General features: G+C 40.1%; 1 protein-coding gene across 2 annotated transcripts in view; it reads right to left on the minus strand.

Moving 5' to 3' along the window:
* HEPH (hephaestin) overlaps positions 1–5068 on the minus strand; it is a 103606-nt gene extending 98538 nt beyond the window's left edge. The window contains exons 1-2 of one of the 2 annotated variants that reach the window (XM_081221929.1): positions 4862–5068; positions 1298–1382 (exon numbers count right to left, since the gene is read on the minus strand). Coding sequence is in view for 1 of the 2 variants with exons in the window: in XM_081221928.1 (XP_081078054.1) it covers positions 4862–4891 (30 nt within the window). In the remaining variant the exon portion in view is untranslated. The remainder of the gene's footprint in view (positions 1–1297; positions 1383–4861) is intronic. The other variant, XM_081221928.1, reaches the window with a different exon arrangement.
* Between the last annotated feature and the right edge of the window lie 10035 nt (positions 5069–15103).

Raw genomic sequence — 15103 nt, forward strand, 5'->3', positions numbered from 1 at the left:
TTAATTACCATGCTATACTTTTCACAAAATATACTTGCACACACAGAAAACATTTACAGACATATCTTGTTTTACTGTGCTTCACTTTATTTCACTTCACAGACATTGTGTGTTTTACAAATTGAAGGTCTGTGGCATTTCTGTATTGTCAGATGATGTTTAGCACGTTTTAGCAATAAAATATTTTTAAATTCAGGTATGTACATTTTTAAAGATGTAATACTATTACACACTTAATAGACTACATTATATTATAAAGATAACTTTTACATGCACTAGGAAACCAAAAAATTGTGTGAAGATTTATTACAATATTAACTTTATTGCAGTAGTTTGGAACCAAACCCACAATATCTCCAAGATATGCTTGTATATGCCTATAGCTATAGTTATATCTGAGAAAACCCCATACACTCTGAAACATGCAATCATATGTAGTTATGATCATTTCCAGAAACAGACATATATATTCATATGGGCAGAGATCCATCTAATCAATATCATTCATGATGATGATAATAATGATGGTAACTATCATTCATGCAGAAATTACTACACACTAAATGTGATGCTCACTTTTTTTATATATATAAATTATTTCACTAAATCCTCAACCTAAGCACATGATATTAGGGACAATTAATCAAAAATAGAAAATCAAAAATATGCACAGACTCACAAGAGGATAGGAAATCCCCAGATATTTATCCTGATTGATAAACAGAACTATAGATTTCCCAACATATTCTCAGACCCCTCCACACAAAGTAGTGGCCCAAGTGTGTAATATCCAGTCTTCATATGACATTTGGAAGAAAGCCCTTGATATGTGGGAGGACCTGTTCTTGGATTCCTCTTCCTAAAACCTGGCTTTCTTACTGACCAATTGTGTAGTCTTGAGTGATATTTAGCCACTCTGGACCTCTTTTCTTATCTATAAAATATATCTAATTAAGCCTTGGAGAAATAAATTAGAAAACTTACATGAAAAAGCCCCAGTACAATTAGTGTTTAGAACATAACAGACAGTAAATGTTGGTTTTCTTCCTCTTCCTTCTCCCTCCTGGTGACAGTTTGTTAATTTATCCTTACTGTCTCCCACACATCTTATGTTCTATATTTCAACTCTAAGGGCTAACTTAAATCCTAACTGCTCCAGAAGGCCCCCTCTAGCCTCTCCATATCACTGTCCTCTGAAGAACTATTTACTCTCTATAACACCCAAATACATGAAGTCAAACTTTGTATTATTATTTTCTTTGTCTCATAACCTGCCTCATGAACTGTCTTTATTTACCAGATTGGAATATAAACTCCTTGAGCGTGGATGTCACATCTTAGAGGTCTTTGTGTATCTACTGGTAGATATGGTGATGGGGACCCTGTAGGTGTAATGTAAACGGCTACTGCTAAAGTGACATAAAACAACATAGACACACATTTTCCCACCAGCTGACTTTAGTCAAGTTCGCCACTGGTTCAAAGAGTGACCTTAGTGAGCCCCAGTTTTCTCATCCATAATATAATAGAGCTGGACTATAACTTACTTTTGGGGGGTCATGGATCTTCAGGAATATAATGAAATGCAAAAACACAGAACTACAAAAATGTTTTATATAAAGAGTTCTCAAAGAGTCTTTCTAGCTCTCACATTCACTGATGAAATACAGGGGCATTCACACGCACCAACATATAGTACCACATATGGATACACAAATAGCATGTCCTCAGCAAAGAGGGAGTGTCCTTGATTCAATGAGAATCTGAATGCAACATGCACCCGCTTCAAGCTTCCTTATCAAAGAGGTGTCAGCAAGCCTGTTGTGCCTTAAACTCACGTAGAGAGAAAACTGTCCCAGCTAAGAGTTTCACAATTGAAGAAGCACATGGTTAACTTGGAAATATTCCCAGAAGAGACTGGTATAGAACTTCAGCAGTAAATGAAAAAGCATTCAAAGGGTGACTAATGACCAAAAGGACTAGAAAATAGAACCTGGGAAAAATGCAACTTAGCATTTGCCTAGCACTTTCCACTGTACAGTATGTTTTTCATATCTTCCATATTATTTAATTCTCACATTCTTGTGAGATAAGGATTGTCTTCCTCATTTTGCATTGAGGACACAGGCTTTGAAATCAGACTGCCTAAACAAATCCTGGCTTCGCTTTTCCTAGCTCTGTGACTTGATAAACTGCTTCACTTCTCAAGCCATAGTGTCTTGATCTTTGAAATAGAATTAATATTATTTGCTACATCTCAGAGTAGTTGTGAGGATTAAATAACTTAAGATCTGTAAATGAATAGAACACAAATAAATACTCAAGTGCACAAGAGATCAAAAAGTACTAGTGGCTATGATTATTACAGACAAGGAAATAGCTTTAGAAATGAAAATTGCCAGAATCACAAAGCTTTAACATTTTATGGATAGCCATAACACATACACACTCATAAGTTCCTATATACAATAACACATTGTAAGCATATAGGCACATGTATATGGCTGAGATTAATTTCTTTGGAAGGAAAATGATATATGAAAAGAACCAGAACTTTTGAGTCAGATAAACTTAGGTTTGAGTGCTGTTTTCAGCTGTGTTTGAAAGAAATAGAACCAAGGAGTTAGTAGGTATCTGATAAGTATAAGTTTTCATTTCTTCTAGTCACTAACTTCCCTTTTTATTCCCAAAGCTGCATTTGTTGTTGCTACTTTTATTGTTGTTTTTTTTAAACTTGGTTTATCATTATAAAACAGAAGAAAGGGAAAGCCCATAACATTCTTTTAGAATCACTTGGATATTTCATGGTAAAATTGAAAGTCTTTAGACTCTAGAAAAATAGATTCTAGTTCTGAATTCATCATTTATTAGTTGTATGACATGGAACAAGTCACCTAGTTTCTTGAGCCTTGATTTCCTCATCTCTTAAATGGAGATAATCTCTGCTTTGGACTTCCTATTAGTTTGCTATGAAGATAAAATGAGGTGAAGGATTTGAAAGCCCTACATAAACTTTTCACTTGGACAGGGCTATTTTTTTCTCAGCTGAGCCCACAGGAGGAGGTCTTATAGAAAGGTCAGACTGAGGAGGAAAAATAAAAGGGAAAGGTAAAAGGAGAAATGAAATAAGGTGAGCAAGAATCCTGGAGGAGAGTAAAAAAAGAGGGCAAAAGGAAGAGGTGCTCAAAGGAGGAGGAGGAGGAGAGAGAGAGAGAGAGAGAGAGAGAGAGAGAGAGAGAGAGAGAGAAGGGATTTCTGGGATGCTTCTAATTAGACATAGTTTAGTCAGTGTACACTGAGACTAGTCAAAACTTCCTTTCCTGGCATCCCAATGTTACCTGGTCCTGGTCTCCATCATCCATGACAGTTTGCATCACTGTTTCCCCTAGAATTTGCAAGTTGTTCCTTTAATGAGAAAATGCTCTTTTCTCTCTGAGTTTGAATAGACTGGTCTGGACACTCTCATCCTAGACAAAGAATCACTCAGCTGGACACAGAAATGCTGAGCTATCCTTGAGGTTTCATCTCCAATTTCAGGAGTCTTACTAATAGAACCCTCCATCAAGATTGACCTTTTGGTCCTCCGCTTTCTTAATGCTGTGTGGCTTTTTCTTTACCTTGTGACTCAAAATAGGGGATTTTCTCACCTTCAGTGGGTATGGGACTTTACTGGAAGGGAAAATGGGGAGAGTGTTTAAAGTCTCAAAAGAGTAGTACAAGTACAATTTATATTATTTTTTAATCATTATCACTGTATCTTAGTATGTCAGAGATGGGAAAATGGAGGCCCACAGAGGAAGAGACTCACCTGAAGTCCTGAGAGCTAGTACTAGAACCTAAGATCCTCTAGCCTGGCAATCATGTCCAGTATATTATCACCATACTGTTCCTGGGACAATATGATTTCACTACATATTTGCATTTGTATTAAGGAGGTTTCTTTATTTCCTCACACCCCAGTTGTGGTATAATAGAAAGTATACTGATTTGAAACTAGAAGACCTGGATTCAAATTATCTTTCTTGCCTGTAATAGCTATGTGACCTTTCAACAGGTCACTTTCACCTATTTGAGCCTCAGTTTTCTCATCTAAAATTGGGGATAATATTTATTTCACAAGATTGTTTTGAGGTTCAAACAAAATAATGGATATATGAGCCCCTAGCAAAGGGCTTAGAATACAGTAGATGCTCAGTAAAAAACTGAATGTATTTGAGATACATACATCCATAAAAACCTTTAGAAACTATATTTTTTCAATCCCTGATGTGACATATAGAAACCTGAGACCAGAGAGATGAAGGGGCTTGCTCAAAGTCAAGCAGCCAGTTACTGGCAAAGCCAGAATTTGAACCCATATTTTCTAAAATATTTCTTCTACTTAGGCACTAAGTGTGAGAAATAATTCAGATTTTACGCTGATAGCTTAGTTCAGCTATAATTTACTGCCTTACTCTGTGTCAATCTGGATCTCAAAGTATGAAACTAAATGATCATTTTTAAGTGCTTGAGCTTCCCATTTATGTAGTCCTCAGATCCATTACTTCAATAAACCCCACAAACTGTGAGACAGAAAATGAGCACACTATTTCAACAGGAATATTAACTACTCTCTACAACTCCAGGATCGTCTCTGAAACAGCTGAGCCAGTGTGGTCCTGGCCATTTTGGTGAGAGGAGCAAAGAGAGTGTATTGTCCATTTTAACTTTCCTGCACACCAAGCCATGCTTCCTCCAACTTCTCAGTCACTGACTTTCTCTTCTAGTGGCCCAGGATTCCCCTAAACCAAGCTGAATAAAGGTTTTCTTCAAAGAAAGGAGGGCAAGGTAGGGTTTGGAAAGAGAGGGGAAAAAAGCTTACCTTTGCTGCAGAAAACACTTCCATATTCATGTCAGTGGCCTAGTGATGCTAAGCTGCAGACCCCAGCATGAGTCTGCCAGCCCTGCTCAGTCTGTATCCTGGGTTACAGAGCCTTTCTCATAAATAAAGTCCGAGGCTCCAATTTGGCTGGTGTTACTGGGGAGGGGTGAATAGAGGCTGGGGCAATTCTGGGTGCCCTCTTTTCCAGAAACTAAACTGCTGGAATGTCTTGTTCCGGGCCTGGTTTGGTACAAAACCCGGGACGGTTCTTTGACCATATCCGGTATTTTCCAAATCCCGGTTAGGATCTCCAGAGGAATTACAAGAGGGTGGGCTGCACTTCTCTTATCGCAGCTTGCTGGTTGGTATTTGCTGAGAGGGGGAAGGAAATGCACTGTCACTGTAGCCAGTCAAAGCTCACAGGAGGATTCCAAAAGCCTCATTTAAGAAATAAGGCCCTCTGCAAGGGTTACAAGATGTGAAAAGAACCCCCACCCCCATCAACATTTTCCCTTGTTGTTAAGTACAGTTATCAGCCCTCCTAATATTCTGAGGCTGTGGTTGCTTGGTAATAGAGAAAAATAAAACTGGTAATAAAACAAAGAGCTTTCTACCTGCCAGTCCCTATATTAACCACTTTTCATGCATTCTCTCATTTAAGTTTCACAATTATTCTGTGAAATGAATACGCTAATTCTCTTTATTTTACAGCTGAAGAAAAGCAGGCTCTGAGAGAGAAAGTAACAGTTCAAAGTCAAACAATTAAGAAGTAAAAGGAGGGGCGGATTTTACTGGGTCTCTCTAAACTCTTAGCTACCACACTACCACACTGTGCTACTTCAGGGAGAAACACAGAGAGCTCTTTTGCAATGAAGGGAGTGACTTCACAGTTATTGAGTGCCTGCTGTCCACTAGTCACTGCTAGATTTTTTAAAATGTACATTAACTCTGCCTCTGCCATTTTTAGCAGCTCCTAGAGTAAAACCCCAGGGCTGTATTACTCACATTTTCCGTTGAGGAGACCGGATGTAGCTACAAGATAGCCTGGATTAACATAGGTCAGCATACTAAAAACTAAGAAGACCCAGAAGAATTGGAAATATTAAATTAAAAAAAAAGGAACTAATAAAAATAGCAAAACGGGGCCAAAAATGTCTGGGTGAAGCTGGAGTCTGGATTTGTTTAAAGCCAGAGGCCATCTTTGTCCCTGTTAGAAAGAGACGGTGCTGAAAAATCACTGGTCTGAGTCAAGTAACCTAGATTCCAACCCCAGCTTGCTCTTGCAGTAATCAGCTATGTGGCATTGGCTCAGGCCCTTCTCTTCTTTGGGCCTCAGTCTTTCCATTTGTACAATGAGGGCCTTAAACTAGATAAGGACCCTCTCAGCTCTATAAATTTACATATCTAGGATTCCATGAAGAAGGCACATTCTTGATAATAAGAGTAGAAGAAAAAGAGGTTTTAAAGAGGCAAAGTGTAAGAAAAGAATGGGTGCAGAGTAATTCGTGGAGAAAAGGAAGAGAACTCCATGCATCTTTAGAAAGGACGGCATCTACCCACCAGAACCAGGTATAGGAAGGAGAAAGGTATGATGGCAGTTCCACCACCTAGTATCCTTACTTTGTGATGGGGTAATCTTGGCTAGGAGCAGATGTTGTTCCCCAGGCAGTCTCAACACATTTTTCTCTCCTGGATTTAAAGTGTCTGGAGCAGGGTCCAGGGAGGAGGAGTCAAAGACTGAGCCAGTGGGGCAAAGTCTGGGTCATAAACCAATGAAGGTGCTTAAAGGTGCCTAGACATTTAGGAGCTGCCCCCACATACTGCACCCCAGGCTAACCCAAGTAGAAGCACCAATAGGGAGAAGGCAGGAAGCACATTTCTTCAGCTCCTTCAGAAATTATCAATGATCAAGGGAAGCTGGATCAGGCCACAGCAGCCCCTGGGACGATCTGTCTCTCCCCCAACTTAGCACAGATGTAGACCTTGAAGCTAGAGTGGGAATGTGGAGACCAAACCCATTAAGCTGGGATCCAAGTCCAGGCTTAAAGGCATTTATGACAGGGAGGGGTAGGGATAAGGCCTGTGTTCTGACTCACAAAACACAACAATATACAGGTCTTATGGACACACTTGAGTCAACACAGTGAAGAATGCAGGAGGCCAGCCAGCTAGGCTAGGTTTCTGAGCCTGTATTATTCATTCAGCATTTCACTGAAAGGGCACACAGTGCCTACTTCTGCAAATCCTGGGCATATTTCTAGTGCCTTTCCTCAAGAATCACCTAAAAAAGGTTTAAGTTGATACCTATAGACTAGGATGGTAAACTATTTCAGTCAAAGGCCAGTTAGTAAATATTTTATGTGCAGAACATAAAGTCTCTGTCTGTCATAACTATTAAAATAGGCCATTGGAGCATGCGGGGTATATCTATATTCCAATAAAAGCCAATTTACAAAAACAAGCAGCAGACCAGATTTGGCCCATGAGTTGTAGTTTGAAAACCCCTATAATATAGACATTTACAATAAAACAAAATTATTAAGAGTGTGGAAACTAGAATCAGACATCCTAGATTGAAATCCCAATTCTGACACTTCCTGATTCTGTGACCTTGGAAAAGTCATCTAATTCTTCTAAACATCAGTTTTACGTCTGGAAAATGAAGATAATAGTACCTATTCTATAGGGCTGTTATAAGGACTGAAATAAAAGTTTACATGTGAACTATTTAACAGAGTGACTGGTACATAGTAAATGCTCAAAATGAGTTATCATTTTAAAATTTTTAATAAAGAAATCTAAATTATTCTGTCCTGATTCTTAGAAAATAAGTTGTATTAATTCAGGGAGAAAAGGAAGAGTGTTTCAAGAATCCTAGTTTTAAGTTTTAGTTATGCTACAAAAGAAAACACAGTGATCTTGGATAAGTCACTTTGCCTTTATGGGACTCAGTTCCATCACCTCTAAAATGGAGAAGATAGTCCAGACTTGTCATTTTTCAAAATTATTTTTGGTGGCAAAACTATTTCCCCAAAGAGAATCTTATAGTAAACCCCCACTATCTATGGAAGTCTCATCTTTCCTGTGGAGCACTACAGGCAAGTTAGGGGGAGAAAGGAAATGGGCAGGGATGAGGATACCCAGGGGCCTACTCATTTGTATGCCTGCCCATTCAGATAATGTGGTTAACCCTGGAGCACCAGTAAGGACCTTCATTGAAACTAAAAGCATGTTTGAGAAGCACAAGACCAGAATGTGCTTAAGCATTCTTCAAGTCTTAAATTCTGTTACTAACCCATCCCTTCATTTATTCATTTACTCAGTCAATGTTATCTGTGTATGGACAATGTTATCTGTGTATGGACAATCACAAGGGCATGGCCCTGGGATGTCTACAAAGATGAGAAGATCACAGGGAACTTCATGCTAGGGAAAGGCTATCCAGTGTGAGAACCATGGGGTTTGGAGTCAAAAAGGCCAGGGTTTGTATCCTGGCTGGCTCCTTCTGAGTTGTGTGACATTGGGCAAGTCACTTAACCTTTCTGGCTCTCTGGTACCTCATCTGTAAAACTGGAACAATAACACTTCCATGACTGAAACATTGTGAGGATTAAATAAGCTGGAATTTGCATGAACCCTTGGAACAGTGCTCAATACCTTAGGGACTGTCAATAGATATTCCTTTTCTTCCCATCTTCCCCACAGTGAAATTTAGTGGCAACATCAGTTACCTTGTGAAAATAAAAAGCCCTGAGCAGTGCCCTGGCATAGCCAGTCTACCACTTTATCTCAGGACTCTGATGAGCTTGCCCTTAGCAGTTTTTAAAAAGATGCCTTCTGGGAAAAGACTGAGGGATGCAGGTAGGAAGAGAGGAAGGGGTTGTCCCCTAGATACCACACCTCTGAAGCCACTGTTCTCCATTTTCATTACCCACCACCACTTCTCACCAGCAGGCTCTATCATGCTTTGAAAGGATTGATCTACACTGTTGTGATGTGTTTCCCTGGCTCCCTCAGGGGACACTGCCTGGTTCTTGAGCTCTGGTTCTTGAATTCGACTTGCTGCTTTCTTAAGTCTTCTAAGGCAGTGGGTCTCACACTTGGGCATGCACCAGAATCCCTTGGAGTGTTTGTTAAGACACTGAGTTTCTGATTCAGGAAATCTTGGGTGAGGACCAATAATTTGCATTTCTAACAAGTTCCCAGGTGATTCTGATGCTGTTCATCTGAAGACCACACTTTAAGAACCATTGCTCAGGGCTAAGGGACTCTGGCTCTGAAGCTCAACCCCTGCCAGCTAACTTGCACTTGTAGACTGATTTTGACAACTCTCAACAGCCTTGGTCTTCAGGTATACAATATTTGGTTCTAGGTCAAAAAGTATATTTCCTTTAGCTTCCTGGTACCTCATTCATTTGGAGTCTCCCTGAGTGTCCTTCCAACACCTATTTGTCCACTCCCTTTGCCTCAGACCCTTCTTGCCTGCCTGAATAAACTTCCCTTTCTCCTCCACGCTCAGTTAACATGTCTTGTTTTCTGGCTGCCATCTTTGAACAGCTCTATAAATGGCATCAGCTTCTCCTTCCATCTTTCCTCTATATTCTCATGTGGCTTCCTGACTGTGGGCTATGGGCACAGACAGTGAATCTGTGAATCTTCGCTCTGCCTCTCCCTGAAGTATGTGATCTTGGGAAAGATACCTGAGTTCCCCAAGCCTCAGTTTGTCATCTGTAAAATCAGGCTGTGGAAATAAAATGTAAAAATGTCTAAAAAAAGTCCTAGTGCAGCACTTGTCACATAGTAAGATATCAGTAAATGTTAGTCTCTTTTTCCTTACTTTCTCTACTTTTCTCATTCCAGCCTACCCCCACCTCTGCTACTAAGGAGCTGGCAACAAGTAAGAAGGATAAAACAATGCAGGAATAAAAAACCTTTAATTAGTATAAAATAACATAGTAAGTGAGAGAAGGGGGGCCTATACAAAGTGTTACAACAATTAAGAGAAGGAATATGTCTTTTTTTTTTTTTTGCGGTACGAGGTCCTCTCACTGTTGTGGCCTCTCCCGTTGTGGAGAACAGGCTCCGGATGCGCAGGCTCAGCAGCCATGTCTCACGGGCCCAGCCACTCTGCTGCATGTGGTATCTTCCTGGACTGGGGCACGAACCCGTGTCCCCTGCATCGGCAGGCAGACTCTCAACCACTGAGCCACCAGGGAAGCCCAGGAAGAAGTCATTTTCAATAGGTGTGTGTCAGGATAAGCTTCATAAATGACTGAATGATATCATTTTCCCTCCCACTTCCATTTCTCAAGCCAGAAATCTAAATGTCATTCAAGATTCCTGCCTTCTCCATCACTATCCACACACATTTCATTGACAAATCTTGACATATTTATATTTTAAATATCTTTTGAATCCACCCACTTTTCTCCATCTCCACTGCCATAGCCATGATCTGAGACATGCTCATCTCCTCATTGTTCTTTTTGTCTTCATTCTTGCCTCCCAAAATCTGCTCTTCAAATAACAACCAAAGCTATTTTGTCCAAAACACAAATGTATATTTTCCCCTTACTTAAAATCCTCCAAAGTGCTTGCCTTATTGATTGAAGTTAGAGTAATATGGAGATTAACAGGGCTCTTGGGTAAGGATAACATTCAAACTGGTGAAATGTTCCTCGTGTGTGTGTGTGTGTGTGTGTGTGTATGTGTACATGCACATATGGAAATATCTCCAAGATATATCATTAAGTAAAAGATAAGGTACAGAACAATGAGCATTTTGTGTTTGCTTCATTCACACACACACATACGTCTATGTATATACTTATATAGGATAATAAGGAATTTTTCTTCTGGAAATCCTCACAAAAATATTTTTAACAGTGGTTTTCCTTTAGGGAGAGTGACCTAGTTGGGGAGGAGCATGAATTTCATTTTTTTACTTTGAACTGTTTGAATTTTCAAACCTCATACATTAATTGGTTTTATAAAGGTTATCTAGAAAGTGAATATATACTGACTTTTGTTTCTTTCTTTGTATTCCTATGCATAAGAAAATTATAACTCTTATATTGAGAAAATTAATGACTTCTCCTTTTCTCTAAGATAAAGGTCAAACTCTTTAGCAATGCTTATATGGCCCTTTGTGATTTAGCTCCTCCTACCTAATCTTTCCAGCTCACTGTTTGCCATTCCTCACCTCATACTCTATGTTCCACCCATACCGGAGTTCTATCAGTTTGTCCATTTTCCAAGGTACTATGTGCTTTCTCTTACCTCCAGACTTTATATGTTGTTCTATCTGGCTCAAACACTCTTTGCTCTATTATTTTTACAAATCATCTTTTGGGTCTCAGTTTAGAATTCCCTTCCTCCAAGTGGTCTTCCCTGACTTCCTGTGTTTCTCAGTTAGGTGGTCCTGCCATGTGCTCCCAAAACACAATGTATATTTAAGCAGAGTTTATTGAAATTGCTTGTTTAACTGCCTGTCTTCACAACTTATAATGGAAACCATCTGAGTTCAGGGATCACATCTTTCTTGCTTCCCATTGTAGCCTCAGAGCCTAGTACAACACTTCATATAGACTTGGTGCTCAATAAACACTTGCTAGATGAATGAATGATGAAAAACGTAATCAATAAGACACTTTTTGGGCATGCTCAGCAAAATCCTAAGAGACAACAGCTGCATTCATAACCTTCATTTGGGAAGATAACTTAGGTAGGACATTTCCAGTTTTAAGGTTGACTTAGTTGTACTTGATAGTTTCACTATTTGACCAACAAGTCTATTACCAAAACGTCCTGTGTGTCTGTCACTGTCAGTCCCTATGCTTTTCTAATTGACCAATTGTAATGAGCCTGCCCCAGTTCCTCGAAGAACCTAACCCCCAAATCCACCTGGGTTACCTCGGGTTAGAAGAATAGTGAGCAAAAAAGGCCTCAGAAGGCATGGATGTTGTTTACTTCCAGATTAGCTTGCTTCACAGGGCCCTTAAAGGAGCTGCATTTACGTGTTTTATATTCTGGGTTAAGCAGCCATGTAGACCTTCATTCAAAGAAACAGTTCTTAGCAAAATAAATCAGAAAACTCCCAATACAACAATCTTTCCTTATGACTATACAAACTCTGTTTGGATGCCTCCAATAATCGAGAGCTCACGATCTCCCAAGACAACTCATTCAACTTCCCAGTTATTTTCCTTACATTAAATAGCTAAATATCTGTCTTATTCTACCTTCTGTTTATTGGTTCATTTTTCTACTGAATTTAGGACTCCTGAGCAAAAATTATAGTCAATGCCATCTGACCTCTTTTTAACAGGAAAAAAAAAACTAGCTGTCTTGTGGAAAATATTTCCTCTCTTGGGCACGTACAGTGCAGTGCTGGCTCCCAGGTCTCATCTTTTCTTTGTTCTCATGCCAATATTTTCTTCATTTCCAGAGAATTGTGGTAGGAAATGCCACATTCAGGAGACCTTCAAGATGGCGAAAGAGTAAGACATGGAGATCATCTTCCTCCTGACAAATATATCAGAAATACATCTACATGTGGAACAACTCCTACAGAACACATACTGAACGCTGGCAGAAAACCTCAGACTTCCCAAAAGGCAAAAAATTCCCCACATACCTGGGTAGGGCAGAAGAAAAAAGGAAAAACACAGACATAAGAATAGGGACAGGACTTGCACCTCAGGGAGGGAGCTGTGAAAGAGGAAAAGTTTCCACACACTAGGAAGCCCCTTCACTGGCAGTGATAGGGGTTGGTGGTGGGGAAGCTTCAGAGCCACAGAGGAGAGCACAACAGCAGGGGTACATAGGGGAAAGCAGAGAGATTCCTGCACAGAGGATCTGTGCCGACCAGCACTCACAAGCCTGAGAGGCTTGCCTGCTCACCCACCAGGGCGGGTGGGGCTGGGAGCTGAGGCTCGGGCTTCAGAGGTCAGATCCCAGGGAGAGGACTGGGGTTGGCTGCATGAACACAGCCTGAAGGGGGCTAGTGTGCCACAGCTAGCCAGGAGGTAGTCCAGGAAAATGTCTGGAGCTTCCTAAGTGGCAAGAGACCATTGTTTTGGGGTGTATGAGGAGAGGGGATTAAGAGAACTGCCTAAACGAGCTCCAGAGATGGGTTTGAGCCGTGGCTATCAGTGCAGAACACAGAGACATTAAATTTTAAGGCTGCTACTGCAGCCACCAAGAAGCCTGTGTGCAAGCACAGGTCTCTATCCACACCTCCCCTCCCGGGAGCCTGTGAAGCCTGCCACTGCCATGGTCCTGTGATCCAGGGACAATTTCCCTGGGAGAACACATGGAGCTCTTCAGGCTGTTGCAACATCTTGCTGGACTCTGCCACTGCAGGCTCGCCCAGCTTTCTGTACCCCTCGCTCCCCCGGTCCTGAGTGAGCCAGAGCACCCTAATCAGCTGCTACTTTAACACCGTCCTGTCTGAGCAAAGAACAGATGTTCTCAGGTGACCTACATGCAGAGGCAGGGCCAAATCCAAAGCTGAAACCCAGGAGCTGTGCAAACAAAGAAGAGAAAGGGAAATTTCTCCCAGTAGCCTTAGGAGCACTGGATTAAATCTCCACAATCAACTTGATGTACCCTGCATCTCTGGAATACCTGGAAAGAAAACGAATCATCCCAAAAGTGAGTCGGTCAACTTTGGGAGCTACTGTAGGCTTGGGGTTCTCATCCTGCCTCTAATATTTTTCTGGTTCTAGTTTGTCTTAGTTTAGTATTTAGAGTTCATTGTCACTGGTAGAGTTGTTTACTGATCTCATTGCTCTCTTCCTTTTTTTTTACATATAGATATGCATATATAATTTTTCCTTTTTCTCTTTTTGTGTGTATGTGTATGCTTCTTTGTGTGAGTTTGTCTGTATAGCATTGCTTTTACCAGGGTTCCCTCTGTCCATTCTTTTTGTTTGTTTGGTTGGTTTTAGTATAGGTTTTAGTGTTTTTTATCATTGGTGAATTTGTTTTTTGGTTTGGTTGCTCTCTTCTTTCTTTCTTTTTTTTTAATTACTTTTAATTTTTTTAAGTTTTAATATATTTTTTAATTGTTTTATTTTAATAGTTTTATTTTATTTTATTTTATATTTTTCTTTCTTTCTTTCTCCCTTATCTTCTGAGCCATGTGGCTGACAGGGTCTTGGTGCTCCAGCTGTGTGTCAGGCCTGTGTCTCTGAAGAGGGAGAGCCAAGTTCAGGAAATTGGTCCAGCAGAGACCTCCCAGCTCCAAGAAATATCAAACGGCAAAAGATCTCACAGTGATCTGCATCTCAATGCTAGGACAAAGCCCCATATTCAAAAACCATAAAGCTACACTGCTGGAAACACTATGCCAATAACTAGTAAGACAGGAACACAACCACATCCATTAGCAGAGAGGCTGCCTAAAATCATGATAAGGTCACAGACACCCCAAAACACACCACCAGACATGGTCCTGCCCACCAGAAAGAAAAGATCCAGCCTCATCCTCCAGAACACAGGCACCAGTGCCCACCACCAGGAAGGCTAGACAACCCACAGAACAAACTATAGCCACTGGGAGCAGACACCAAAAATAATCGGAACTACGAACCTGCAGACTGAAAAATGGAGACCCCAAACACAGTAACTTAAGCAAAATGAGAATACAGACAAACTCACAGCAGATTAAGGAGAAAGGCTAAAACCAACGAGGCCAAACAAATGAAGAGGAAATAGGCAGTCTACCTGAAAAAGAATTCAGAATAATGATAGTAAAGATGATCCAAACTCTTGGAAATAGAATGGAGAAAATACAAAAAGTTTCAACAAGGACCTAGAAGAAATAAGAGCAAACAAAAAAAGATGAACAATACAATAAATGAAATTTAAAATTCTCTAGAAGGAATCAATAGCAGAATAACTGAGGTGGAAGAATGGATAAGTAACCCAGAAGATAAAATAGTGGAAATAACTACTGCAGAGCAGAATAAAGAAAAAAATAATGAAAAGAATTGATGACAGTATCAGAGACTTCTAGAACAAAATTAAACACACCAACATTCAAAGTATAGAGGTCCCAGAAGAGGAAGAGAAAAGAAAGGGTCTGAGAAAATATTTGAAGATTATAGATGAAAACTTCCTTAATATGGGCAAGACAATAGTCAATCAAGTCCAGGAAGCACAGAGAGTCCCATATAGGATAAATACAAGGAGAAACACACCAAGACACATATTAATCAAACTATCAAACATTAAATA

Source organism: Mesoplodon bidens (genome assembly GCF_964165515.1).
Source record: "Mesoplodon bidens genome assembly, chromosome: X".
Taxonomy (NCBI): Eukaryota; Metazoa; Chordata; class Mammalia; order Artiodactyla; family Ziphiidae; genus Mesoplodon; species Mesoplodon bidens.